The sequence below is a fragment of the Callorhinus ursinus genome, unplaced genomic scaffold (assembly GCF_003265705.2).
Source record: "Callorhinus ursinus isolate GAN/ISIS: 27379988/994484 unplaced genomic scaffold, GSC_fseal_2.0 scaffold15, whole genome shotgun sequence".
In the NCBI taxonomy this organism is placed as follows: domain Eukaryota; kingdom Metazoa; phylum Chordata; class Mammalia; order Carnivora; family Otariidae; genus Callorhinus; species Callorhinus ursinus.
In genome coordinates this window covers 4858861-4885038 of record NW_027397077.1, presented here as the reverse complement: position 1 = coordinate 4885038, position 26178 = coordinate 4858861, and the positions used below count along the sequence as shown (strand labels likewise).

Sequence of the window (26178 nt, the reverse complement as noted above, 5' to 3'; positions counted from 1 at the left end):
GGAGATTTTTGTAACAGTTTAAAAAGTAAATGTAAAAGTTGACAACATATAAAGAGATAAGCATCACAGTAACTAAAATCAGAAATACATTCCAGGGGGTGCCTGGGTGGCTGAGTCGTTAAGCATCTGCCTTCGGCTCAGGTCATGATCCCAGAGCCCTGGGATCGAGCCCCGTGTCGGGTTCCCTGCTCAGCGGGAAGCCTGCTTCTCCCTCTCCCACTCCCCCTGCTTGTGTTCCCTCTCTCGCTGTCTCTCTCTGTCAAATAAGTAAAATCTTTAAAAAAAGAAAAGAAAAAGAAATACGTTCCATTACTACTTGAATATAAATATATGTGTACTACTTTTATAATTGAAAAGCAATCACTATTGTGGCTGGTAATGGAGAACTTTAGGGTAATACTCTATTTCTTGATCCGAGTGTTGTTTAGGTTAAATGGCTTTATTTACTGTCATGGAGCTGTATGCTTATATATATATATTTTTTAAGATTTTATTTATTTGAGAGAGAGAATGAGATAGAGAGCACAAGAGGGGGGAAGGTCAGAGGGAGAAACAGACTCCGGGGACCCCGATGTGGGACTTGATCCTGGGACTCCAGCATCATGACCTGAACTGAAGGCAGTCGTTTAACCAACTGAGCCACCCAGGCGCCCGAGCTGTATGCTTATAATCTGTATACTTTTTTGCAATATTTTATGCTAAATTTAAAAGTTTATTTAAAATAAAAAAGGCAGTACTCATCATAAAAAATGTAAAAGTACAGAAAGTTGACTTAAAATATCTTTCCACATACCTCATACCACATGAAGACCAACGACCAGTACTAACGTTTCCCTCCATTCTTCTGATGTGCATTTTTTGCCTGTAACCTTTATTTCATTATTTCAGACTATAAAAACAATACATGCTCTGTGTGGAAAACTTGTTAAACACAGTAAGGCACTACATACTTCTCACAATGGAGTGATGATATGTTTGACAGAAAGATGCCAACAGGTGTAGTATAGCAATTAAGTTTCTTTAATGGCAAAGAATCCAAGAATTTATGAAGATATTTACATTAAGAAATGAAAGGGTTCTGATTCTGGTCAAGATGTAGTAAGCACATTCTATCCTTTCTCTCTAACTCAATCCAACTAAAATCCCTGGATAGACTGCATGGATCAGCAGAGTACCCTGAAAGATAAATGATAGCAGATGGATTGGGGAAGGAAACTGTTTTTATTTTTTGTTTCCATAGAATTCCTTCCAGTCTGGACTCAAAGGTAGCACAAAACCTGGAACTGGGCACTGGGTGCAGACAGAAGAAAATCCAAGAGAATCCCCAGGAAAGGGGATTCCTGTGGATCAGGGAATAGAGATGGAGGAAGAGAATCTCTTGTTTTTTGTTTGCTCCCCCCCCCCCTTTTCTCCTGCCCTGGCCCCCATGAAATTCTGTAGCAGCAGAGGCAGCAGTGACATTGGCAGCCAGACGGGAGAGGAATCCTTTAATTTAGAGGGATTATGGTTCCAAGAGCATGGAGAGAGATTCACTGATTTTGTTTTCTGTCTCTTCTCACCACTTGACCCTAGAGGCAATCACAGATGTGGTAGGTGCTCAGCAGATAAACTAAAGCTTTACCTTTCTAGCCAGAAGACTGGGAAAGGGGCCCCTGGGAGCTGGAAAGTGTCAGGAAGATTGCAGAGAGGAAGGAAGTTCACAAAGGGAACCCATAGTATTGTGCATGAATTCCTGGGCTCTCCTTTGAAATAGCATGTATGCATCTGACTCTAAACAGCATACCGAGAGCCTTGAAGACTCAACTGTGGAGTAGACTACTGCCCAAGTCCTGTGCTGGCCACTGCATGTTATGTCTGGGACCTAACCAAGTTAATTACTGTTAAAATGAACAAAAATCCAGCATTTTCCATTGCACCTAAACAAGATCCAGATTAACATAGCATAATATCTAGAAATTCAAAATTGCTCCACGTATGAAGAATCAGGAAAATCTTACTGTCTCCTAAGGAGAAAGGACAGTCAACAGATAGGAACCATGAGATGATATAGATGTTGGGATTATCAAAGACTTTAAGGCAGAAAGTAGAATTAAAATATAATTAAAACCTCCTTTTAAGAAGTGAGGGTGAACACTCTTGAAACAAATGGAAGGGGCGCCTGTGTGGCTCAGTCTGTTAAGCGTCTGCCTTCAGCTCAGGTCATGATCCTGGCATCCTGAGATCGAGCCCCACATCGCTTCTCCTCTGACCCTCTCTCCTCTCGTGCTCTGTCTCTCGTTCTCTCTCACTCAGATAAATAAGTCTTAAAAAAAAAAAAAAAGGCACCTGGGTGGCTCAGTCGTTAAACGTCTGCCTTTGGCTCAGATCGTGATCCCAGGGTTCTGGAATCAAGCCCCACATGAGGCTCCCTGCTCAGCGGGAAGCCTGCTTCTCCAACTCTCCCACTCCTCCTACTTGTGTTCCTTGCTCTTGCTCTCTCTGAGCCCAAGTCAAATAAATAATAAAATCTTTTTAAAAAAAGAAATGGAAAATTAGATATTTAAATTTAAAATTGGAAAATTTATAACTAAAACTAAATTTAAAAAAATTCATGAAATGACCTCAGTAACAGAGTGGGGATAACAGAAGAGTCCGTTAACTCAAAGACAGAGCAATGAGAATGATCCAGTCCAACCCAGCAGGAGTTAAACTTAGGAAAAGTACACAGAGCTGCAGGGAGTTCTGGGACAGTAACAGAGGGCTTAGCTTTCATGTTATGGAAATCCCAAAAGGAGAGGTGATGGAGTGGTACAGAAAACTGAAGAAATTATGAAAAGGAAGAAATAAATGTGTCCCTATTTTGCAGATGACATAATAATCTACTTAGAACTTGCCAAGGAATCCATGAAAAAGACTCTAGGTAAAATCGTTTTGAATGGGAAGAATCACAGTACTCATTTCAAGATTTATTTTATAGCTACAGTAATCAAGACTGTTGTAGTATTGGTAGAGTGATAGACAGATAGATCACTGGAATCGAACAGGAAACCCAGAAATAGACCCACATAAGTACAGCCAACTGCTTTTTGACTGAATGTTTGTGAGTCCCCCAAATTCACATATTAAAATCCTAACCCCAGTGTGTTGCTACTAGGAAGTGGGGGACTTTGGGATGTGATTAGATCATGGGGCGGAGCCCTCTCAAACGGGATCAGTGCCCTCATAAAAGGGACCCCAGAGAGCTCTGACTCTCCTTTCTGCCATGTGAGGACATGGAAGGTGGCCATCTGTGAACCAGGAAGTGGGCCCACCTCAGAAATGTAATCTACTATGGCCTTGATTTTGGGTTTCCCAGCCTCTAGAACCATGAGAAATAAGTGTTGTTTAAGCCACCCAGTGCATGGTATTTTTGTTATAGAAGCTCAAACAGCCTAAGATGTGCCAAAGCAATTCAGTGGAGGAAAGGTGGTCTTTTCAACAGTTGGTGCTGGAAAAATCTGATATCCATGGGGCAGGGGCAGAGAACAACCTAGACCTAAGCTTCACATCTTCTACAAAAAGTAATTCAAATGGATCATAGATTTAGTTGTAAAACTATAAAAAAAGTTAGGGAAAAAAATCAGAGAAAATTTTCAGAAGTACAGCTTGGTAAAGAATTCTTATATGTGACAAGTAAAGCATGATCCGTAAAAGAAAAAAAATGGGTAAATTAGACTTCATCGAAATTAGAAACTTTGATTCTATCAAAGAGTTTGTGGAAAGAATAAAAAAAAGACAAGCTACAGACAAAGACTCATATCGAAACATATCAAAGACTCATATTGAAAGAATATAAGGAAATCTCAACAACAATTCCTAAATACCCAGTGGATCAAAGAAGAAAGCACAAAAGAAATGAGAAAATACTTTGAGATGAATGAAAACAAAAATCACAACATATGGAAACTTATGGGATGCAGCTGAAGTCGTGTTTGGTGGGAAACTTACAGCTATAAATGCCTGTAACGTATGGTGACTAACCTAATAAAATAATAAACAAAGGAAAAAATGTAAAAAAAAAAAAAGGAGGAGGAAGATATCAGGTCAGTAAGCTCAACTATTAACTACTTTAAGAAACTAGAACAGGAAGAGTATCATAAACCTGAGGCAAACAGAAGGAAGAAAAGAATAAAGACTACAGTAGAAACAAATGAAGAGAGAATAGGAAAACCAGAGTAAGTAAAACCAAAAATTGATTCTTTTAAAAGATCAACAAAATTGGCGAACCTTCAGCCAAAATGACCAAGAAAATAAGATTCAAATTACTAGAATTATTAATGAAAGTGGGGACATTACCACCGACCTTCCAGAAATAAAAATGATTGTAAGGAAATACTATGAACAGTAAATATGATGCCAATAAGTTAGTTAGCCTAGATGAGATGAACAGATCTTGAAACATACAAAGAAAACTTACTAAAGAAGGAATAGAGGGGCGCCTCCCCCCATGCTCTCTCTCTAAAGTAAATAGATAAAATCTTAAAAAATAGAAAACATTTTTTTTAAGGGAGCGAGAGAGAGAAGGGGGTTGGTAGGGGGGGGAAGGGCAGAGGGGACAGAGGATTCAAGCAGGCTCCACGCCCAGCACAGACCCTGATGCAAAGCTCAATCTCTCACAACCCTGAGATCATGACCTGAGCCCAAATCAAGAGTTGGACACTTAACCGACTGAGCCACCCAAGTGCCCTAAGAAAAAAAGAAAATCTGAATAACAGGAAACAGAAAGAGATTGAGTTAATTTTAAAACTTCCCACTTAAAAAAACAAAAACAAAAACGGGTGCCTTGGTGGCTCAGTTGGTTAAGTGTCCAACTCTTGATCTCGGCTGAGGTCTTGGTCTCAGGGTCGTGAGTTCAAGACCCATGTTGGGCTCCACACTGGGCGTGGAGCCTACATAACAACAACAACAACAACAACAACCTTTCCATTAAAAGCCCAATATCTGATGGCTTCACTAGTGAATTCTGTCAAATGTTTAAAGATTTATCATGAATTCTTCCAAAAAGTTAGGAGGGAGCACTTCCAAGTCATCTTGGAATGAGATGGAATGAGGCTGGCATTATCCTAATACCAAAGATAGGCAAAGACATCATTAAGAAGGAAAACTGCAGACCAGTATCCCTTATGAATATAGACATAGTAGCCCTTAGCAAACCAAGACTACCAACATTTAGAAGGATGATACCCAGTGATACAAAGTTGGTTCAACATGGTTACAATAACTCAGTCTTTGTAATATACCTTATTAGTAAGATAAATAAAAAAATCAAGACTATCTCAAAAGTCACACAAAAAACCATAATACGCTTTAATGGTTAAAAAAAAAAAAACAACTCTTGAGGCGCCTGGGTGGCTCAGTCAGTTAAGCATCTGACTCTTGATTTCGGCTCAGGTCATGATCTCAGGGTTGTAAGATCAAGCCCCACATTGGGCTCCGCAGGGCGTAGAACCTGCATAAGATCCCCTCTTTCCCTCTACCTAGCCCTTTAAAAAAAAAAAAAAACAAAACTCTTAATCTCAGGAAACAAACTGAGGGTTGCTGGAGTGGAGCGTGGTGGGAGGGATGGGGTGGCTGGGTGATGGACATTGGGGAGGGTGTGTGTTGTGGTGAGTGCTATGTGTTGTGTAAGACTGATGAATCACAGACCTGTACCCCTGAAACAGATAATACATTATATGTTAATAGTAAAAAAAAAATTCCCTCTCAAACTAGGAATAGAAGGGGTCTCAACCTGGTAAAGGCATCTGTGAAAAACTTTGGCATAATATCTCATTTAATGGTAAAAGACTGTTCTCTTCCTAAGCTCAGGAGTAAGATGAGAATTCATTCTCACCACTACAATTCAACATTGTACTAGAAGTTGTAGCCAAGACTTTTTTTTTTTTAAAGATTTGATTTTATTTATTTGACAGAACGCGAGAGAGGGAACACAAGCAGGGGAAGTAGGAGAGGGAGAAGCAGGCCTCCCGCCAGGCAGGGAACCTGATGTGGGGCTCTATCCCGGGACCCTGGGATCATGACCTGAGCTGAAGGCAGACGCTTAACGACTGAGCCACCCAGGCGCCCCTTTTTTTTCTTTTTTAAAAAAAATTTATTGTAATAAAACACATAAAATGGACCATCTTGACCATTTTAAGTATAAAGTAGTGTTAGTATTTCACATTGTTGTGAAATAGATCTCTAGAACTTTCTCATCTTAGAACACTGAGAGAGATTCTAATGCATTTGTTTTTATTATGTATTATTTAATTACTTTAGCCTTATTTAGCCAAGACAGTTTTATAAGGAAAACAAAAGGCATCCAGATTAGAAAAAAAATTAAACTAACTCTGTTTGCAAATGACATGATCTCCTGTATATAACATCCTATGGTGTATACAGACACATGGCGAGGCACGTGTTCAGTGTTACTAGTCATTAGGGAAATGTAATTGAAGACCCAATTAGTTATCAGTACACACCTGTTAGCACAGCCAAAATAAAAAATAGTGGAAATACCAAATGATGGCAGATGAGAAGAAACAGAATCTCATATGCTGCTGGTGGAAATAAAAATGGTACAGGCACTCTGGAAAATATTTTGACAGTTTCTTAGAAAATTTCAACATGCCATACCTACCTAGCAGTTTCACTTCTAGGTATTTATTCCAGAGAAATGGGATAGTCAGTAAACCTTTGTGGTAAAAACAAGCATGATAGGTCCAGTGTGGCTGAAGCTTGGGGGAGATGGTGAGTATTTTCAACAAATGGGGATCCTGAAAAGCTGTGGGACAGAGACTGTAGTCTATATAGTTTTTTAATATCTTTTTTCCTATTACCTCCACCTCCCTTGGATCTTTGGCACATTTCTTTTTCTTGGTTGATTTTTTTTTTAAGATTTTATTTATTTGGCAAAGAGAGGCACAGCGAGAGAGGGAACACAAGCAGGGGGAGTGGGAGAGGGAGAAGCAGGCTTCCTGCTGAGCAGGGAGCCCGACGCGGGGCTCGATCCCAGGAACCCGGGATCATGACCTGCTCTGAAGGCAGACGCTTAACGACTGAGCCACCCAGGCGCCCCTCTTGGTTGATTCTTAATAAGTGTGAGTTGGTTGATGAGAATTTTAAAAGTTGAGTGGTGAATATAGGCATAAAAAGATAATCATTTTTTTTAAATCTTACGATAATATGTTGTACATATGTGGATTTTTCTTTCTTTTTTCTTTTTTTCTTTTTTTAAAGATTTTTATTTATTTGAGAGAGAGAGAATGAGAGATAGAGAGCATGAGAGGGAAGAGGGTCAGAGGGAGAAGCAGACTCCCTGCTGAGCAGGGAGCCCGATGGTGGGACTCGATCCCGGGACTCCAGGATCATGACCCGAGCCGAAGGCAGTCGCTTAACCAACTGAGCCACCCAGGCGCCCTATATGTGGATTTTTCTGAAATTTTCACATGTATTTTCCTATCTGGGGCCCGTTCAGAACTGTAGGCATCTCAGGCAAGCTGATGAGAAAGTGGGATGAGCCTGCCTCCCCAGTCTGTCCTCACGGACTGACGCATTCCATTCCTAGCGCCGTTTATTTTCTGAGCCAGAGTGTCTGACTTGATCCAGGCTTGTCCTCTATAGAATTCCTCAGGGCTGTTCTGACTGGTTCTAGGAGTTTTTTTCTTTATGTGGACAGCTCTATAATTTAGGTGTCTAATAACAAACTCCTTTGTTTTTGCTTACAGTGGAGTCTTCCACAAAGGCAGGCAGCAGGATTGTTTATGTTTTCATGTAACGTACACTTAGGCCTCCCGGGCCTCCATCCTTTCCACATGTTGTGTCTCTTTAAATTCAGGAAGCAGAGCTGTAGATTTTGATCTGAAGAAACCTATAAGTATGGGGCAATGTAGGAAAAACAGGTTTTTGGATCAGGTTGTGTAAATTTTGCTTTGGAGTAGCTTTGCATTAAAATGTTTACTGTGGAGTAGGGATGAATAATGTCTTCTTTTGGTAGGTTCAGGTAGGTTGGCTGTGTAATGAGAATTTGCATTTTTTTTTTTGCTTTGTTTTCCAGATGCTGTGAAAATTAACAGTGAGTATAACTGATAATATTAAGATCAGTGGGAGCTGAAATTAATAAGATCATGTCAGAAAGAGTTGTGTTTGCTGCAAACTGGAAGTGAATTAGATAGTTTTTTTCTCCTCTCTGTAGTTCCACTTGTAAAAGCTGGACTGCAGAGGTGGGGCCCCTCCCCCTCCTGCGTTGCCGATGTGTGGACAGAGGAGGCGGAGAAGGAGATGGGGATTACAAAATCAGAATTTTCTGGAGGGCTTGGTTTTGCAACACTGAAGGGAAGAGATGTGAGACTTGTCAGAGGACTGAGGTTGGAAGAGGTACAGTTGGTTTCTGGCCTTCAGTCTTCGGGGATCCTTGTGATAGTGTCTTTCTCCCCACAGGTGTACATCTCATCAGTGTTTGTTTTCCCACCCCCACCCTGGGGGCAGGATGGAGGGCCAGGGCACAGGAGCAGAAACACTGCTTCGCAGAGCCCTTGTGTCCGCTGGGTGGTGAGCACTAGTGCGGGTTGCCGCCGGTGGATGCTCTGCTAGAGACCTCTCTGACCTACCCTGCTCTAGGTGAGCCTTGTGAATGGCTGAGCTACTGGAAACACCCCTGCTGCTTGGGCTGGCAGCTGCCACCTGCAGACTCCTCTATCCCGAGCCTGTTGAGTTGACCCACAGAGGGTTCTATTTCCTAAGAAGATTTGCTGGACTGGAAAACTGCATATGCATTTAAAGCTTGTGTTTGGGACGCCTGGGTGGCTCAGTCGGTTAAGCATCTGCCTTCAGCTCAGGTCATGATCCCAGAGTCCTGGGATCGAGCCCTGCGTCGGGCTCCTTGCTCGGCAGGGAGCCTGCTTCACCCTCTGCTGCTCTTCCTGCTTGTGCTCTCTCTCGCTATGTCAAATAAATAAATAAAATCTTTAAAAAAAATAAAAAATAAAGCTTGTGTTTCCTGGAAGGTGGAAAGAGTGTTAGCCATTTCATATTGTGATGTGGTGTGCAAGGTCTGGAGACATCAGACTGTGGTGTGACTTCTTTTGCTTCTCCTTTCTGGTCTTGACGCTGCTGGAGAGTCACCTCTTTGGCCTAGGTTTCCATCAGTGAGCCTGATCAAGCCAGGACACAAGTCCGGGCATGTTCCCTATAACAGAGACCAAAGAAAACGGCAACATGGAGCAGAAGTGGGTTTATATGTGGGTAACAGCAGAGAGCTTGTAAGGAATTCTAGATCCCTGGGCCTTCTGCTGGAGTTTTCTATTCTGATTTTATTGGTTTAAGGTTTTCTACTTTCACACAGGCAGAAAGAGGATTTATTGGAAGGCTATGGGATGGCTCACAGACTGGAAAGGTAGCTGCTGAGCCTCACCTTCAGAAAGGGCCGGCATCGGGGCAGACATGGTCTCAGGCACAGGAATCACGGGGGGTTGAATAAGCACCACCACATCCAGTTCCTGCTTCTTTTTGCTCGGAAATCAAAGTCCAGGGACAGAGGTCCAACCAACTGGCCTGCTGTGGGTCGGGGAGGGGCACCTTGACTGACAGCCTGTCCAGGCCCAATCCTGTGGGGAGAGGTGCTTCCTCTGGGCCACAAAGGGGCCAGCTGCTGGGCAGGCCGGGGCAGGATTGCGTCCCAGGAACAACTGCCTCACCAGGAGCAGTAACTTCACCTAATGCTGCTGCCACAGTGAAATTTGTTTTCTGTCAGAGGCCTGGACTTTTTGGTGTTTCTGTGTTAAAGGCTGACTCCACTGGACATTCTTTGCCAGTGAAACACTCTTTGTGCAAGAATGTGTTTTCTGAGGGGTCAGCCCTGTATAGTTTTTCCCCAGGGGTTTCTGTCAACCTGGCCTGTGCCCAGAGAAAGCTGGGGAGGATGTCCGAACTCCCCTTTCTCAGAGAACAGCTGAAGCTGATGTCGGTTACCCAGGGGTGCTTTCCTGTGCCACCTGTGGGAACAGTGCCCTCTCTCAGGAGTGGTCTTTTAGAAATGCCTGTATGAAAGAGGGTTGAGAGTTTATCATCAGAGCTGGAGGGGCAGTTTTTGGCCTCTTTGGTTAGACTGACTGAGAAATTGCCCACAGTTACTAAGAGCTGACCAGAGGGGTGTGTGTGTGTGTTGGGACTGATGTCTCCAGACCTTGCACGTAGGCATCCTGAAACATGTCTCCGGCCACGCATCACAGCTACCTCCCCCAGCAGCCCCAGTGTGCAGAACCAAGACTCTGACTTTTCTCCCTTCTTGCCAGGTACCTGCAGATGGTGTCCATTGTCAGTGCTGTCCAGCGCACACCAGGCTGATCCATGGTCACTTTCCGGGATGGCAGCAAGGTGACTTCAGCTGAGGATGACCCTGACTGAAAGGCTGCGCGAGAAGATATCTCAGGCCTTCTACAACCATGGGCTGCTCTGCGCATCCTACCCCATCCCTATCATCCTCTTCACGGCGCTCTGCATCTTAGCCTGCTGGTATGTTTCTGCGTTGCGCTGGATATGGTGTGCCACTGTGTTGGGACAGTAGGTTTCCTAATCCTGATTGCTCTGTAGCCCTCGGACTGTGTATACTTTTTACACAATGTAACTGGAGGCTCATTGGAGCTGGTGGGTGGAGAGTTCAGGTCCTGGAGTGTTTAGCCACTAGACTGAAAACAGTCCAAGCTGGCCCCAACTTAGGGATTCACGTCACCGGTAGTCTATTTCAAAAAAATAATGTTTAGACACTTCTAAGAAACCGAAAGATAACTGAAAGGCATGATCTTTTAATATTCCTTTTCAACAGTGCCAGTTTCTTTTTGGTACCTGGTTAAGAAGAGGAGCATTTGAGTGTTGTAAGACAAAGTCCATTTGAACAATTCCTGGGACACCCTTGTGCAGGCTCACCCAGAGACTTGGTTCTCTGCTCTCCAGTCATTTTCTGGGGTTAACGAGGAGCGTCTTTCTGACCTCTTGCTGATTCTCAGGGCCTGCTGTGCTCCCCGACGACTGTCGTGCCTGCCAAAGCTGCCTTCGGTTCCCGTCTGTCTGTCTGTCTGTTACAGGCTTCGAGAAGGCTATAGCCGATGATGACATGTAGAAAGACGGGCTTGGTGTAAGAGGATATCTGATGGCCTTTTCTGGCTCTAAAACACAGCCCTGAGAAGAGCCCACTGTGTTATCCTTGCCTCTGGAAAGGTTTCCACATTCTTTGTACATCTGACGTTTGTTAGATGTATTCAGTGCTGCGGTGGAAGGAGGGTGGTTCAAGACTGAGCTCCCTGTCGGGTTCTTAATGATCCCAAGTTCTTTTCTAATTAGGACTAAGAAAGATGAGTATCTTTCATTGAGAATTTCCTGTTGGTTTCTTCAGGCATATAATTAATCTCATCAATCCTCATAATAACCTTGGGAAGCAGTCCAGTTATATTTCTATTTAACCAAAGGAGGATAGAGGATTGGAGCCTTGCGTGGTCTACACAGTTAATAAGCAGGGACACTGGGCTTTAAATCTAGGCCTAGGGATTTCTGGTGTCTGCCCCCATGGCACTCTGTCACCCTGACTCTCCTCGCTCTGGCTCAGTGTATTTGTACTGATGCTTAAATTTTGTTAAATTGTGTTGTAAAAGATAAGATACAGCTACATCCTGTAGGAGATAAATTAGTAAAACCCGGCTCTTGTGTTTGTTTTTGTCTTCCTCTAAGTTAATTATTTTTTTAAAAATCTCTCAAGATCATACTTTTTAAAAGTCATCTCTGTCCTTCAAAATCATACTTTTCTAGGCCTGGCATATGTATTTCTCAAACCTGAGCTAGCAACAGAATTACCTGGAGGCATGCACAACACGGATTGCCAGGCCTCGCCCCAGAGTTTCTCATTCATCAGGTCTGGGCTGGGTCCAAGAATTTGTGTCTCTGACAAGTTCCCAGGCCTGGGACCATGTGCTGAGAACCACTAGACTGTCTTTCTTGAAAATCTGTCTGCAACTCCACCACGGCTCTGCTAAAAGTGTTTTCTCTGTTTTGCTGATTTCTGAAGCAGCAGTTCATGGGGACACTCATGGTTATTATCCCTGGTATGGCCTTCTGTTGAGAGTGGCGGGACTGAGCTTCCCCTGCACTAAATCCTTAGGTCCTCGGGGGCCTCTGCATGTGGGAAGGTGGTAAGAACTACTTGGTGGACAAGTTCACTGAATTCAGCTTATATGCTGTGCAGTCAGTTTGAGTTGAAGAGGGGTAGTTGTGATCCCCTTCCATGAAGATAACTGTAGCTACAGGAAAAGGAAAAGATGTTTCCTGTTTGCCATCCATCTTTGGATATTGGGTGTTGCCAGCTGAGACCAGGCAGCGTCCTGGACATGTAGCAGCTGCTTGGGTGCAGTCGAGCCTTACCTTTGAATGAGTAATTTGCTATTACACAAGTGTTTCAGAACAGACAGTCCTTGGATTTATGACGTGAGGGCCTCTGGTGTGAAAACCTTAGGAGATGGCTATGGTCTTAAATTTGGAGAACCCCTTCTCGACTCAGGGTGAATTAGAATGGGCTGGAAGGTGGGGAAAGAGGCAGATGTGATGATAGCAGTATTTAACAACTAGAACAGCCCAGATGCAGCCAAGCCTGCCTTATATCCCACAGGTGCTCCTGGCTGAACATCAGTCCTGGGAAAGGGGTGGGCGCGGTTCGGGGTAGGACTGGGCTAATGGGAAGGCAAGGAAGACCGATCTCCATTGACTCCTGGCTTCATAGGTCCTTTGGAACTTTTCCTTTCACACGTGCTGTTCTGTTTGGTGCCTGACATCCTTAGAGGGGGTGGTTATGTCCTAGTTTTTTTCAAGATGATGAAACTAGCATGGAGAGCTGAGAAGTGGTGTTACAACTGGCAGGTCCTTGTGGGAAGCCCTGTACTTTCTCCACTTCACCAAGGTGATAGGAACTTTTTGAAGAATACCGTTTGGTGCTGATAGCTTTCATTGCAAGGAGTTTGCTCCCTGAACAGGAGCCTAAGAGAGATGGTCTCAGCTGCCATGGGCCAGGAGCAGGATCTGTAGGGAGGACCTGCCTAGACAAGAGCAGGGAGGCTTTTTGAGGCAGTAGCCATGTGTAACGGGAGTTGAGGAGAGAGCACAACGTTGGGTTTTATAGCACTTCAGTAAAGATGGCCATAATATATGCCAAGCGCTGTGCCAGACCAGTGATGTGCACATCATCCCTCTCCTCAAAAGCGCAGTCTGGACCCGAGACAGACAGTCGCAGTGCCATCAGCAGATGTGACCTGGCTTTGGTGCAGAGGGAGACAGTGTCATCGAGGCTTCTCGGGGGGAGAACTTCTGAGCCAAACCCTGCAGGGAGAGTGAGTGGCATCTTCCTCGCCTCCTTTCCTGTTTATGGTCGTGGCCATCAGTCAGCTCACTTAGCTGCCGGGCAGGGAGGGTGGTCCCCCGGAGAGCCCCTCCGAGAACCGGCTGCCTCCTCTGGTCCCACCTTCTAATGGCATGACAGTTTCCTCATGTCTTTGAAGTCACGAGGTTTTTCTTTGAAGAGGAAAACCAGCCTTAGGGACTGTCCCATTCTTAGTGCCGTGTAATTACTTTCCCAAACCAGCATCTTTGTCATGTCATCTTAAAGGAGCCTTTTATTTATTTTATTTTTTTAAAGATTTTATTTACATATTTGACAGAGAGCGACACAGCGAGAGAAGGAACACAAGCAGAGGGAGTGGTGGAGGGAGAAGCAGGCTTCCCGCTGAGCAGGGAGCCTGATGCGGGGCTCAATCCGAGGACCCTGGGATCGTGACCTGAGCTGAAAGCAGACACTTAACGACTGAGCCACCCAGGTGCCCCCAAAGGAGCCTTTTAACAACTTTTCTTAAAATCTGATTGGCTTAGGAAGAATGTCCCAAGGCTAGATGAAGTCTGTCAGCCTCCTAAAATGACAAAGTTTGTTTCAAAGGATCCACAGATTCTGGGCCTTTTTGTCCAAGAGACCAGATATTGTGGCCCTGAGGCACAAGCTTCCCTGCCCTCTTCTAACCTTGGGAAGGTTCTTTGTCCAGAGCAGGGTCCCCCCTTCTGTTCAGAGTCTCGGGTTGCCTGCAGAAAACAAAGTGTGGGTCCTAGACAGCTTTTAGTAGTTTTGTTAGATATCTACATTCTATTTAGTGGCTTATCTTTTATTGTCCCTGGAATGAGGCAGTTGTGCAGCTTGAACTCAAAGGATCCCTGCACTTGAGACCCCTCTTCAGATATAGCAGCCACCTGAGTTGTAGACCCTGTTCATCAGCACTGGATCACCCTGGGAGCAGTGAATGCTCTTTCCTCTGGGAAATCTGATGGAACTGTGGCACGTAGGCACTGTGGCAAGAGGTGTCTTCACACTTCCTGGAGATGAGGCCACTCGAGGTATGGCCCAGCAGCAGCCCAGCAAGGCAGAGGGTGTTATTGCTTCCAGGCGGGGATGTGGTAGGTGCACTGTGGGATGAAGAAAGAGTGCTTGGGTGCCAGGCTATCTACCGGCCTTCCTGGGTGCAGGTCAGAGGTTAACATGAGGGTCATTGGGTCCCTTGTTGATTCTGCAGCCTGCTGCTCATGGCTAGAGAGCTTGGAGAGCACGTTAAATCATGATGACGCCATTCTAAACCTCATGAAGGACGGTCGTTGTGTAGCCTGTGTGGGTATTCCAGAGCAGGCTTGGCCCCTTTCCTCTTCCTTTTTCTCTGAAGGGACACTGTACCTTGGGACCGAGGCTGCACATCTCAGTTGTGGTGGCCTCTGCTTGTCAGCCTCCCCCGGTCTGCCCACATTTTGAGTCTCCCCAGGACCACCATGGCCTCTTGGTGGGGTGTATACACAGGGGCTTGTGTTAAAGCCTTCTTTTGTCTGTGCCTCTGTGGCCATTCTAGACACATTTCTGTTCTCTTCATGGATGAGAAAGAAATCTAAATAAGTGAAGGCCTCTCTGTGACTGTGTTCTGGAGAGCCAGGCTGGGTAGCTGAGGACGGGTCCTAAAGCCCCTCTGAGCTCTGCCCTGAAGCCTGCACCTGAGAGCCCAGGGGACCAGCTCCTGCAGCTGCTCCAGGATGCTGGCCTGCTCAGCATGCCAGAGCCAAGGCCTCCCCCAGCAAAAGTCACTCCTGGCCTCACAAACAAGCTCCAGAAAGGCTCTGAAATGCCTGTGGGAGATCAGAGGCTCCTTCACCACCTGAAATTTCCTCAGACACAAGACAGAGCAGGAGATCTCAGAAACACCGCCTTTCACTACCCCCCTCTTCGTTCTGTACTGCTGTTCTCCTCTGAGAAGGGAAGGGAGAAAACGTGTCTCACCTTGATGTCTCCGGACAGGCGCCTCAGGTGACATCTCTGAGCATCATTTCTGTGGTTCCTGTTTCCGTCTGTCTTCAGCATCTCCTGAACCCCAATTCCAGATGGCTGGGAGAGAAGGGGATGAGACTAGAGCCAGTAGCATCCCCGTAATTGTGGGACCAGAGCAGTAGGACAGTGCAAGGCTGCTTGGTCAAGAAGCAGGGGAAAAGACCATTAAAGGTCCTAAATATACTTGCATGGGAGTGGGTGAAAGGTCCCCACCCCAAGGCCCACCAGAAGCGCAGTGGTGCTGCCAGTCTGGGCTAGGGGGTGGCCATCGCCTCACCCTGCCCTAGGATACAGCAGGGTGCACACATCTGACCCCGACCCCCTCCCCTTGTTTTTACATTCAGGCCCCTGCCGGGGGGCAGCAGCAAAGGGGAGACCTGGATAAGGGAGGGCAAGGCCAGGTCCTGGGATGCGAGGGGGCAGAGGAGCTGGTGGTCCCAGGGAGGAGGGACCACAGGTGAACCTATACTCCATACCCTTAGCACACGCTCCATTGTGATGGACTTCACTTCAAAACACAAGTTTAAAGATAAATTTATTAAGAATGTCCATACTGAAAAAAAAATGTCCATACTGCTATTGCAGAGCATTAAACCCCAAGCCCTTGGACCTTCTGAGCATGGGGTCCTCTGCAGCAATCTGGGTTGTACACCCATGAAGTCAGCCGTGCGTGGGCCATCTGGAAGATAACTCATCCTGAGCATTTCCTGAATGTCTTCCATGTGGCTAGTACTGGGGAATGCAGAAATTAAAATGGCATGTTCCCTCCCTACGTTTCTTGTATTAATCATGTGGATGAGTAGAGGTCTCTGGGATCAGTGATTGCAGGCTGCCTAGAGTACAGAGGAGAGGGAACTACTTGCTTGGGGGACAGAGGAGTAGAGGCAGTGTGGCCTTGAAGGATAGGCAGGAATTTGGCTGGCATTTGGGGAGTGGGGGGGTTTGGTTTGGGCTCCCCTAAGACAATGTGTAGCTTGTGTGTGAGATGAAATGAACACTGGCGGCAAGGCGGGACGATGAGCTAGGAAGGAAGGAGCATCATCCAGCAAGTTATCCCCACAGGCAGCTGTGTCATCTCCCTGGGAAATGCTGAGAAATGGTGTAGGACGGCCACCTCAGAGCTCCCACCTGGGTGTGGGGGCTTGGACTGTCTGTGCCAGGGGTCAGCAGACTCTTTCCATAAAGGGCCAGATAGTAAGGCCACATATGGTCTCTGTCACGTTTTTGGGTTTTTTTTTTTTGTTGTTTTTGTTTGTTTTACTTGTTTAAGATTTTATTTATTTGAGACAGTGAGAAAGTGAGCTCAAGGGAGAAGCAGACTCCCCCCTGAGCAGGAAGCCTGACGACATGGGGCTCAATCCCAGGACCCCGCCCCTTGTTTGTTTGTTTAAAATAACCTTTCAAATGTGTAAAAACCATTCTTAGCTCGTGGGCCACACAAAAATGGGCCATGGGCTCTAGTTTGTGAACCCCTGATCTGTACAACAACAATATCAACTACTGGTTGAGGGCTGCCTCCAGCTAGCATCAATTCCCACCACTTAGGCATAGAGGTCTCCAACAGCAATACACCAGTCTCAGGGAAAGAGATGCAAATGCTAGCAGTTGGAAATTGGAAATTGAGGCAGCATGCCCAGAAATAAGAATAGAGGAAATAAGGGGAGGGCACCAGCAGCCTGTTGGGATGCGTCAGGTGGTCACATGTGGGGAGCAGGCCGTACAGGTGCGGTAACAAAGTTATGGGTTAGGTGGTGAAGAAGATTGGGGATTTCAGGTCCATACCTGATTAAGAGATAAGTGATTGCATTGCTCCAGGTGAGAGGTGATGGTTGCTTAGTCTAAGTGGAAAGCCTGGAGGTGGTGAGATGTGGCCGTGTCTGGATATATTTTGAAGGTGGGGCCCTCAGGATTGTCTGAGGACCAGATGTGGAGTATGAGAAAAAGAGGAGTCAAGATCAAAGTGCTTGGCCTGAGCAACTGGATGGGTGGAGCTGAGACAGGAAGGGCAGGGGAGGTTTTGGAGACCTGGTTCATTTCCTTTGCCCCTGTAAGATCAGGGTAAGCCAAGATATAATCTGGTCTTAGAAATAAGTTTTGGGGAAGTAACATGGGGGTGGTGGTAGAAATCCCCAGACAGTTTCTTTAAATGTCTCTAATCTGTTTTCTAACCTTGGAAAAGTAAGTGTTTTTACTTCTGAAAATTGCCTGACACTTTGCTTACAAACTTTCCTTTTGGCTAGAATTTGGTAGCCGTGGATGGTGATTATTCCCTTGCATTTTACACTTTTGTAGAATCTTTTTCTTGGTGTTTTTTTTTTTTGCCTACGTTAAAAGGAACGTATGGTCGTTTAAATTTTTTTTAGCAAAACAAATGCAGTGATTTGTGAGTGTGCTGTTAAGAGCACAGAGTCTGGTACCACACTGCCCGTGTTGACCTACTGGTTTTGTCGCTTCCTAGTGGGGGTATAGCTTCTGCGTGTCTCACTGGGTTGTGGTGAGGCTTAAATGAGCAGATAGGTGGAAGGCCCTGGGATTGGTGTCTGGCACATAGGTATTCAGTGAGAGAGACCGTCACTAGTGCAGGCACAGAGACAGGTCCCTGTCAGTGAGAAGAACCATGTTGGGGTGAGTATGGGGCGCTTTGGTAGCTCACAGGAGGAGCTATCAAAGGGGAAACCCAGACTTTGGGGAAAGGGAAAAGACATTCTGGGGCAAGTGGTACCACAACTGAGGCCTCAAAGATGAGTGATCTAGGAGAAAGCAAGCGTGTTCCAGCAGGGATGGAGCCTCAGAAGCAAGAGAGCAAGTGTGTGGCTCCCGGGCAAGGGTGGAGAATGACTGGGAGCCTCTTGAAGAATTTCCAGGCCTGTGGACTTTTTCCCAAGAGATTTTATCCTAAGAAAATTGGAGGTTCTGGAGTGTACTGCCCTTCTTTCTCTTCTTGCTGCAGTGTTTAGACTCCTGGAATTCATAGATGTTTTTAATAATTCACACTTTGAGAAACAGACTGCCCCTAGTTCAGTCAGTGTGTTCTGAGCAGCTGTGGTGTGGGAAATGAATGTAGATATGGACTGTACTGCCTGTTTTCATCCTGTAGTGAAGCTAAAGCTCCATCATCTTAACTCTAGGCCCCCACACTCTGCTCCACACGCAGAGCCCAGGGCTCAGCCTGTGTGCTGTGCAGAGCTTTCCAGAGCAGAACCTTAGCTAAGTCTGGAGACAGCCCTTGACACCTACCTCCAAACAGTTGAATCTTGGCTTTTGAAAACAGCAAGAGAGGAGCAACTGTTCCATGAATCAGGGAATGTCAGTGTGATTGACAGCTGATACCTCCTCAGAAACCATGGAAGCCAGAAGGCAATTGGATAACATTTAAAGTTTTGAATGAAAAAAACTCAACCAAGAATTGTATATTCTACCATACAATTATTCGGTAATGAAGGAGAAATTGAGATATAGCCAGATAAGCAAAAGGTGAGGGGATTTGTTACCACTGGGCCTGCCCTACAAGAAACACTAAAGAAAGTCTTTCAGGCTGAAATGAAGGGTTACTAGACAGTCATTTGAAACCATAATTAAAAATAACACTAGTAAAGGTAACCAGACTTGTAAATTTTGGTTGGGTTTGTAACATCTTTCTTTGTCTCTTGGGCTTTAAAAGGCAAGTGCATTGAACAATAATTTTTAAATCTATGGTGATGGGCATACAATGTATAAATTATAATCTGTGGTGATAACAATATAAAAGGGGTGAGACAGATCTATAGAGACAGTGTTTAGATACTATTGAAACTAAGCTCCTCAGGCTGGATGATTTCAGTTGTCTTGTCCTCAAGGTCGCTGACCTCTTCTCCTGCCTGCTCACATCTGTAGAACCCCTCTGTAATAACAGCATTCAATCTAGGTGATTGTAAATTGTTAATAATAATTGTAATCCCCACGGTAACCAAGCAATAACTTGAAAAATACAGAAAAGGAAAGAAGGGAGTCAAAGTGGCACACTACCAAAAATCAGCCATATACCAAAAAAAAAAAAAGGCAGCAGTTGAAGGAATTGAACAAAAGTCATATAAGACATACAAAAACAAGTAAGTGGCACGAGTAAATCCTTCCTTATTAGTAATCACATAAAATTGAGTGGATTAAACTCTTCTATTAAAAGAGACATTGGCAAATTAGATTTAAAAACAATGCATCTATATGCTGTCTACTTCAGATACACACTACACATCAGATATAAGAACACAAAGAAGCTGAAAATAAGAGGATGGAAAAATATATTCCATGCCAAAAAGTAACAGAAAGAGACCTAGAGTGGCTATATAATTATCAGATACCATTTAAAAGGTTATGAGACAAAGAAGGACATTATATATTGATAAATGCCTTAATACAGCAAGAGTGCACACCAGTTATAAACACACACACACACACACACACACACACACATACCTAACAACAGAGCCCCAAAATATATGAATCGAAAATGGACAGAATTGAAATGTGAAATTGAGAAACCCACAGTTATAGTTGACATTTGAATCCTGTACTTTCAGTACTGGATATAAGAACCAGACAAGGTGATAAGTATGGGGGCACTTGAGCAACAGTGTCTGCCAGCCAGACCTAACAGACGTGTAGAGAACACCCAGCAACAGCAGGATTGATGTTCCGCTCAAGTGCCCATGGAACATTCTCCAGGATAGACCATATGTTAGGTCATATTAAACAAGTCTTAAAAAATGAAAGAAGACTGAAATCATATAGAGTGTCTTTTCCAATCACAGTGGAATGAAACTAAAAATACTAGAAGGAAAACTGGAAAATCCACAAATAAGTGGAAGTTAAACAGGACATCCTAAAACAACCAGTGAGTCAACTAATCAGAAGGGAAATTAGGAAATACCTTTAGATGAGAATGAAGACAACATGGTACACCAAGTCTGGTGGGGTGCTGTGAAAGTAGGGCTAGGAGGGAAACGTGTAGCGATGAAGAGGACTCCATACTCATAGCTAGAATATATAAAGAGCTATAAATCAATGAGAAAAAGATAATCAAAAGAGTTGAAGAAGGACTTCACAAAAGAGGATGTGTCCAAATGGCCAACAAGCATGCAAAAGAATTTTCAACACTGTTGCACATCGAAACCACAGAGAGACCCCACTTGCTGCCTCCTCGACATGGTTACGGTTAATTGACCTGACAATGGCTAGAGGTGGCAAGGCTCTGGTGCAGTTGGAACTCCTGTCACACCACTGGTGGGAACATACATATGTACAACTACTTTGGAAAATCGGTATTACATGCAAAGCTGAACATGTACACTCTAACCCCCAGAAATTGTCTTCTAGGAGCACAGCCAACAGAAATGAATGCTTATGGCTACCAAAAGCCATATATAAAAATGACGGTAATGGCTTTATTCTTAATAACTGAAACTGGAAACCAGCCACAGGTTCCTTGACAGTGAAATGGAAACATTCACTGAGGTGTAAATCAGTGGGCTGGCACATACCTGCGGGAAAGGGTGATCTGCTGTGTGCACCGGTATGGATGAATCTAGCAGGTAAAATTTAAGGGAAAGTAGCCACTCATAAGAGAGTACACACGTGGAATGGGTGATTTCATTTATAAGCCATTAAAAAGGCAAAACTCATTTATGGTGATAGAAGTTCTTATTTATTTATTTATTTATTTATTTATTTATTTAAAAAATATTTTATTTGTTTGACAGAGAGAGACACAGCGAGAGAGGGAACACAAGCAGGGAGAATGGGAGAGGGAGAAGCAGGCTTCCCGTGGAGCAGGGAGCCCGATGCGGGGCTCAATCCCAGGACCCTGGGATCATGACCTGAGCCGAAGGCAGACGCTTAACGACTGAGCCACCCGGGCGCCCCTGTTTGTTTGTTTTAAGTAGGCTCCACACCCACTGTGGAACCCAGTGCAGAGCCCAGTGCGGGGCTTGAACTCACGACCTTGAGATCAAGACCTGAGCTGAGACCAAGAGTTAGATGCTTGACTGACTGAGCCACCCAGGCGCGCCCTGATAGTAGTCTGGGGATGCTCTTCACTGGGCAGGGGCAGAAGGCTGCCTTCTGAGGTTCTGGAAATGTCCTATAGCTTGATGTAGGTAGTGATTGCACAGGTGTGTGCGTATGTAAAAATTCATTGAACTATCTGAGATTTGTGCATCGTATTCTATAAAAATTCTCAATTAAAAACAGAAGGTTTGTTTAAAAGATGTGAAACAAAATGCACATCGGTTTGCCAGCTTTTTGATGGAAGACCAAGGTTTTCCGATGTGAACGGTGGGTCTGAGTGTCAACCACACCCTCGGTGATTTTTTGGAGCGATTGCCCGCAATATGCATTGAGATCCTTCGGGATTTTTATAGATTTTCCCCCCCAATTTCTTATTGTTGCCTTACATTTATTTGACAAGGTTTTTTTTTTTTAGCGTCTTTATTACGCCTCCAAAAATATTCAGTCTGTTTTATGAATTGGACTTGGTTATAAGCCTTCTGTGACTACACATGAGCTTGAAAACTTGTGATCTCGGAGGCTTCTGAGTGTCTTCATCGCCCTGCAGTTCTGTGATCCCGGTATTTTACACACACGGTGCCGGCAGGGAGAGCGCAGGGCACCTGCAGCGGCCCCCGCGTCACTCGTCCTGGTGCGGACGGTCTCCTGCCGCGTCCTAACCCTTCTCTCCTTCTTGTTCATCCCAGCTGCCCACTGCTGAAACTGCCCCTGCCGGGGACAGGACCGGTGGAGTTCACCACTCCCGTGAAGGACTACTCGCCCCCGCCTGTGGCCTCTGACCGCAAACCAGGGGAGCCCAGTGAGCGGCCAGAGTGGGTAGGTGCTCAGCGTGTGGCCGGGGAGAGCCCCGAGGGTTGGGTGGAGATTGGCCAAGGCAGGGGTTCTGGGAGTGAGAGTGAGGGTGGCCAGCTTCTGATTGGTGAATACATGTCCTTGACTGGCTTTTCGGAGGCACCACAGATACTTAGTCACACAGTTAATGAATAACCTTTTTAGAAAGGAAACCCCAAGTGACACAAAAGTGCGACTGTCCTACAATAGCGGTCTGGGGTCTGTGGTTGTCGTCACTGTGGCCAGGTGCGTCTGGCTTCCTAGCTGGCCTGCTCACACACCATGTCCCGGGCCCAGCAGTGCTCTGGCAGACAGGCCATCTCCTCCTTGCCCCAAGCGGTCATGAGAACCAGGGAGCAGCATCCCTAGAGAATGTTCCGTCATCAGAGTCTTGACACCATCTTATGTATGCAGTGTGCACCTCATTTTTTCAGATTGGTTAGGTCCGATTTTCTCCTCACAATGCAGTTTGGTAGAAAGAGTTGAGTTTTTGTGTTTTGTGTGTTTTTAATCCCTTTTACAGTTAAGGAAGTGGGGCCCAGAGTGATGAGGAGCCTCTGTTATTTAGTTTACATGGGGTCAGCACTGCATCAGAACCCCAGGACTCCTGACCCCTGCTGCTCCTGGACCATACCGTCCTCAATTGACTGTCTCTGAGCTGAGCACTGATGGCCACTAGGAAATAACAGTCGCTCCAGTCGAGGGTCTCAGGTGGAGGAACTCACTGTGATGCTGGACTTGTTATTCGGAAATCTTACGAGCTCCATTAGCCCATCTCTAAAGCTTTTACCTGCCACGTAGCGGATAAGGTGTCCTTCCTTCGCACGTTGTGCTTTGGTCCCGTGATTTGTGCTGGGCTGTGTTGTTCAGGAGGAGAGCCAAAGCTCAGAGAGCAGAGCTCTTGCGCTCCCGCCTCCCCTCCGACGGTGGCAGTACGCTCCTCCGTTCCCTTTGCGGGTAATGTAGCTGTCAGGTCTTCTGTTACAAATTTAGCCCTGCTGGTCCTCAGTAGAGACCCACCTGGCCAACTGGGTGTGTGTTAAGCTGTATGTGAATCCGTCTTCCTAGGACTCTGTCCATGAAGGTCAGAGCGAGCATGTCTGTTGCTGGCAGAAACCAGCTCTGTGACTTCATGTCCCAGCTTGACCATTGGCTCCGCATGGGACCTTCTCGGTTCAGACCTTTTACCTTCATTAACCTCTGATGCAGTTGTACCGCAGGGTGGTACTGAGGGCTCCTGGTCACAACAGGGTGGTCTGTGTTTGTGGATGTTTCGCGACTCCAGGAGTTCGGTGGGCCTGACGGTACAGGAGAGACGTTTAATGATACAGCTTTTGGGGGAGGGGGTGACGTGTTTGTGAGCTCTTTAACTTCCATAGTGCCCTTCTTTGGTCTGGGATGATGATAGTAAGCAGGTTTACAAATAACTTTAGGGCTCAACAGAGGATTGTCTGTTTTCTCTCTTCCTCGTTGGAATCCCCCCGCCCTGGCCCCCGCCTTGAAGGCCTCGGCGCAGTGACCTGGTGCTATGCAGGTCACTGGTCAGTTTCCTTACCTCCACGGATAATCCATGCTAAAAATTCAGGCCAGCAAAACAGGAGTGGTAAGGACTGCTTTAGTTATAAGGAACAAAAAACTCAGCCCAAACCAGAGTAAGCAAAAAGGGAATTTTTGGAGTCCTAGAACTCAAGGATAGTATGGCTTGGGCCTCAAAAGGAGCCCACCTTTCTACTCTGTCAGCTCCACTCTTGATCTACGTAACAGTAGCTCGAGCAGGTTCAGCCCCATGTTGTTGCAATATCCAATCTGGTGCAGGATGAGAAGGTGCCAGGTGGATTCTAAGTGAGGTTACCTGCCTGTCCCCATCCCAAATCCTGTAGTGAAGGCAGGTACTTTGTTGACTGGCTTCATTGTTAGTTGTCTCCATCATGAGGCTGAGGACAAGAAGGGACCATTTCAAAAGGAGAATCAGGAGGCTCAGGCACCGGGCAGCACAGTACAAGCACCTGCTGCCTACCCAGGAACCAGAACATCCTTCCTTCCTCCCTCCATTCCTTCCAGTATTCAGCATATGTTTATTGCATGCCTGTGGTGTGCCTGGCAGGGTGATGATCTAGGGGACACATAGAGCCTCACGGCTTCCAGGGTGATATCAGTCTGGTTAGAAAGAGAAGACAAAGATGTCAGTTTAAAATAAATATGATATACGTCAAAGGGATACAGGAACCAACTGAAAGAGCTCCCAGTGGCCAATGCTGGAAAATAAAATATATTTTGCAATAAAGCAAAGTAGTATTGGATTATAACCCAAAGTATAAAATAAATCTCTGAGTTCATATGATTGGATAAGTGAATGGGGGGAATTAGACAAATCTGGGCAAAAATACTAAATAATTTATGTAAATACTCTGCCCTCAAGGAGGTGGAGTATAACTTCCCTTCCTTAAGCGTGGACTGTGCATAGTGACTTCCTTCCAAAGAACACTGTATGGAGACGGGGAGAAAAAAAGCACCTTAGAGTGGAGAACCAGACACATACCTCCTCAGCAAGGCGGTCAGGGTCAATGTCGGCAGTGATAGATCAGACTGATAGTATATACCCTTGATGTATGACAAGTGAGACACTCTACCTCTGGTCTTCTTCCCAGAAACCCATAATCCCAGCCTAATTATGGGAAGAACATCAGATGAATCCCAATTGAGGGACTTTTTATACAATACCTGACCACAACTCCTTAAAACTGTCAAGGTTATCAAAAACAAGGAAATTCTGAGAAACTGTCACTAAGGAAAACTAAGGAAACCACATTTTCTTAGTTTTTACCTGAAGTTCTTTTTCTCTCCCAGGATCCCATTTAGGGCACCACATTACACTCTCGTTTCGCTTCCCTGGTGGCCTCTCTTGGGTACAACAGCTTTGCAGACGTTCCTTGTCTTTGATGAGCTTGACAGTTTTGAGTAGCGGCCAGGTATTTTGTAGAGCTGCCCTCCAGGGGGATGTTTTGGTTTTTCTCTAGATTAGACTGGGATTGTGGGTTTGGGAAAGACCGCAGGGGGAAGGCATTCTTTTCACATACGTCAGCCTCTTGAGTTACTTTATAAATTTCCATACATTAAAGTTCAGTCTTTATGCTGTAAAGCTATTGGTACAAGTTTTTAAAAAAGGCTTACTAGTGGATACATAGAGAAATCTCATTGTGGTCTACATTTGCCTTTCCCAGATGATTAATGTCAAGTGCTTATTGTATTTGCATGTCTTCCTTTGGTAGGTGTTCGCCCATTTTGAATGAAGTCATTCGGATTTCTTTTTATTGAATCGCCAGTCTTTCCATATGCTGGAGATGGCTTTCTGTAGAGCCCTTTTTCTGCCCCCTTGCTCTAGTGTCCCCACAGTGGGATGTCAGCTGCGCTGTGCAGTCTTGCCTTTGTGGGTCCTGCAGAGAGGTCTCTGAGCCACTCTGCCGGGTCCTGGTGCTCTTGAGTCAGGCCCACGCTCTCTAAGAGTGGAGTCACTAACTAATGGCCTTGTCAGGTTGGGAGGGGCACTTTCTGGAAATAGGGATGTTTTTACCAGAGGAACAGAAGAACAAAACAGAAGTGGTAGAAGCTTTCCATTTCCCACACGGGTGACCTTGGGCAGGTTACTTCACACCTCCGTGCTCATGTTTCCTCATTCATAAAATGGGGATGATAATCATATCTATATCATACAGCGTCAGAGGATTACACAAAGGCATGCAAAGGCTTAGTGCCAGGCCCATCGCTTGCATTTGACACGTTTGTGGCTGTCACTGTTGTCACTGTCATTGATCAGATCTGGCCGAAGTTCTGGAGGAGGACCAAAGTTCATATGCTTGGATTGCCCTCCGGGGCACCACGGGCCTGCAGTCCTTTAGCCTGAGCTCAGATACCACTCTCTCCAG

At 45.4% G+C, this 26178-nt stretch overlaps 1 protein-coding gene across 1 annotated transcript in view; it reads left to right on the top strand.

Moving 5' to 3' along the window:
• Positions 1 to 26178, top strand: part of SCAP (SREBF chaperone) — a 69622-nt gene that overhangs the window by 24485 nt on the left and 18959 nt on the right. Inside the window, exons 2-3 of the mRNA XM_073901088.1 lie at positions 10290 to 10509; positions 22111 to 22240. Of these exons, the coding sequence (XP_073757189.1) occupies positions 10388 to 10509; positions 22111 to 22240 (252 nt within the window). The 5' untranslated portion in view covers positions 10290 to 10387. The remainder of the gene's footprint in view (positions 1 to 10289; positions 10510 to 22110; positions 22241 to 26178) is intronic.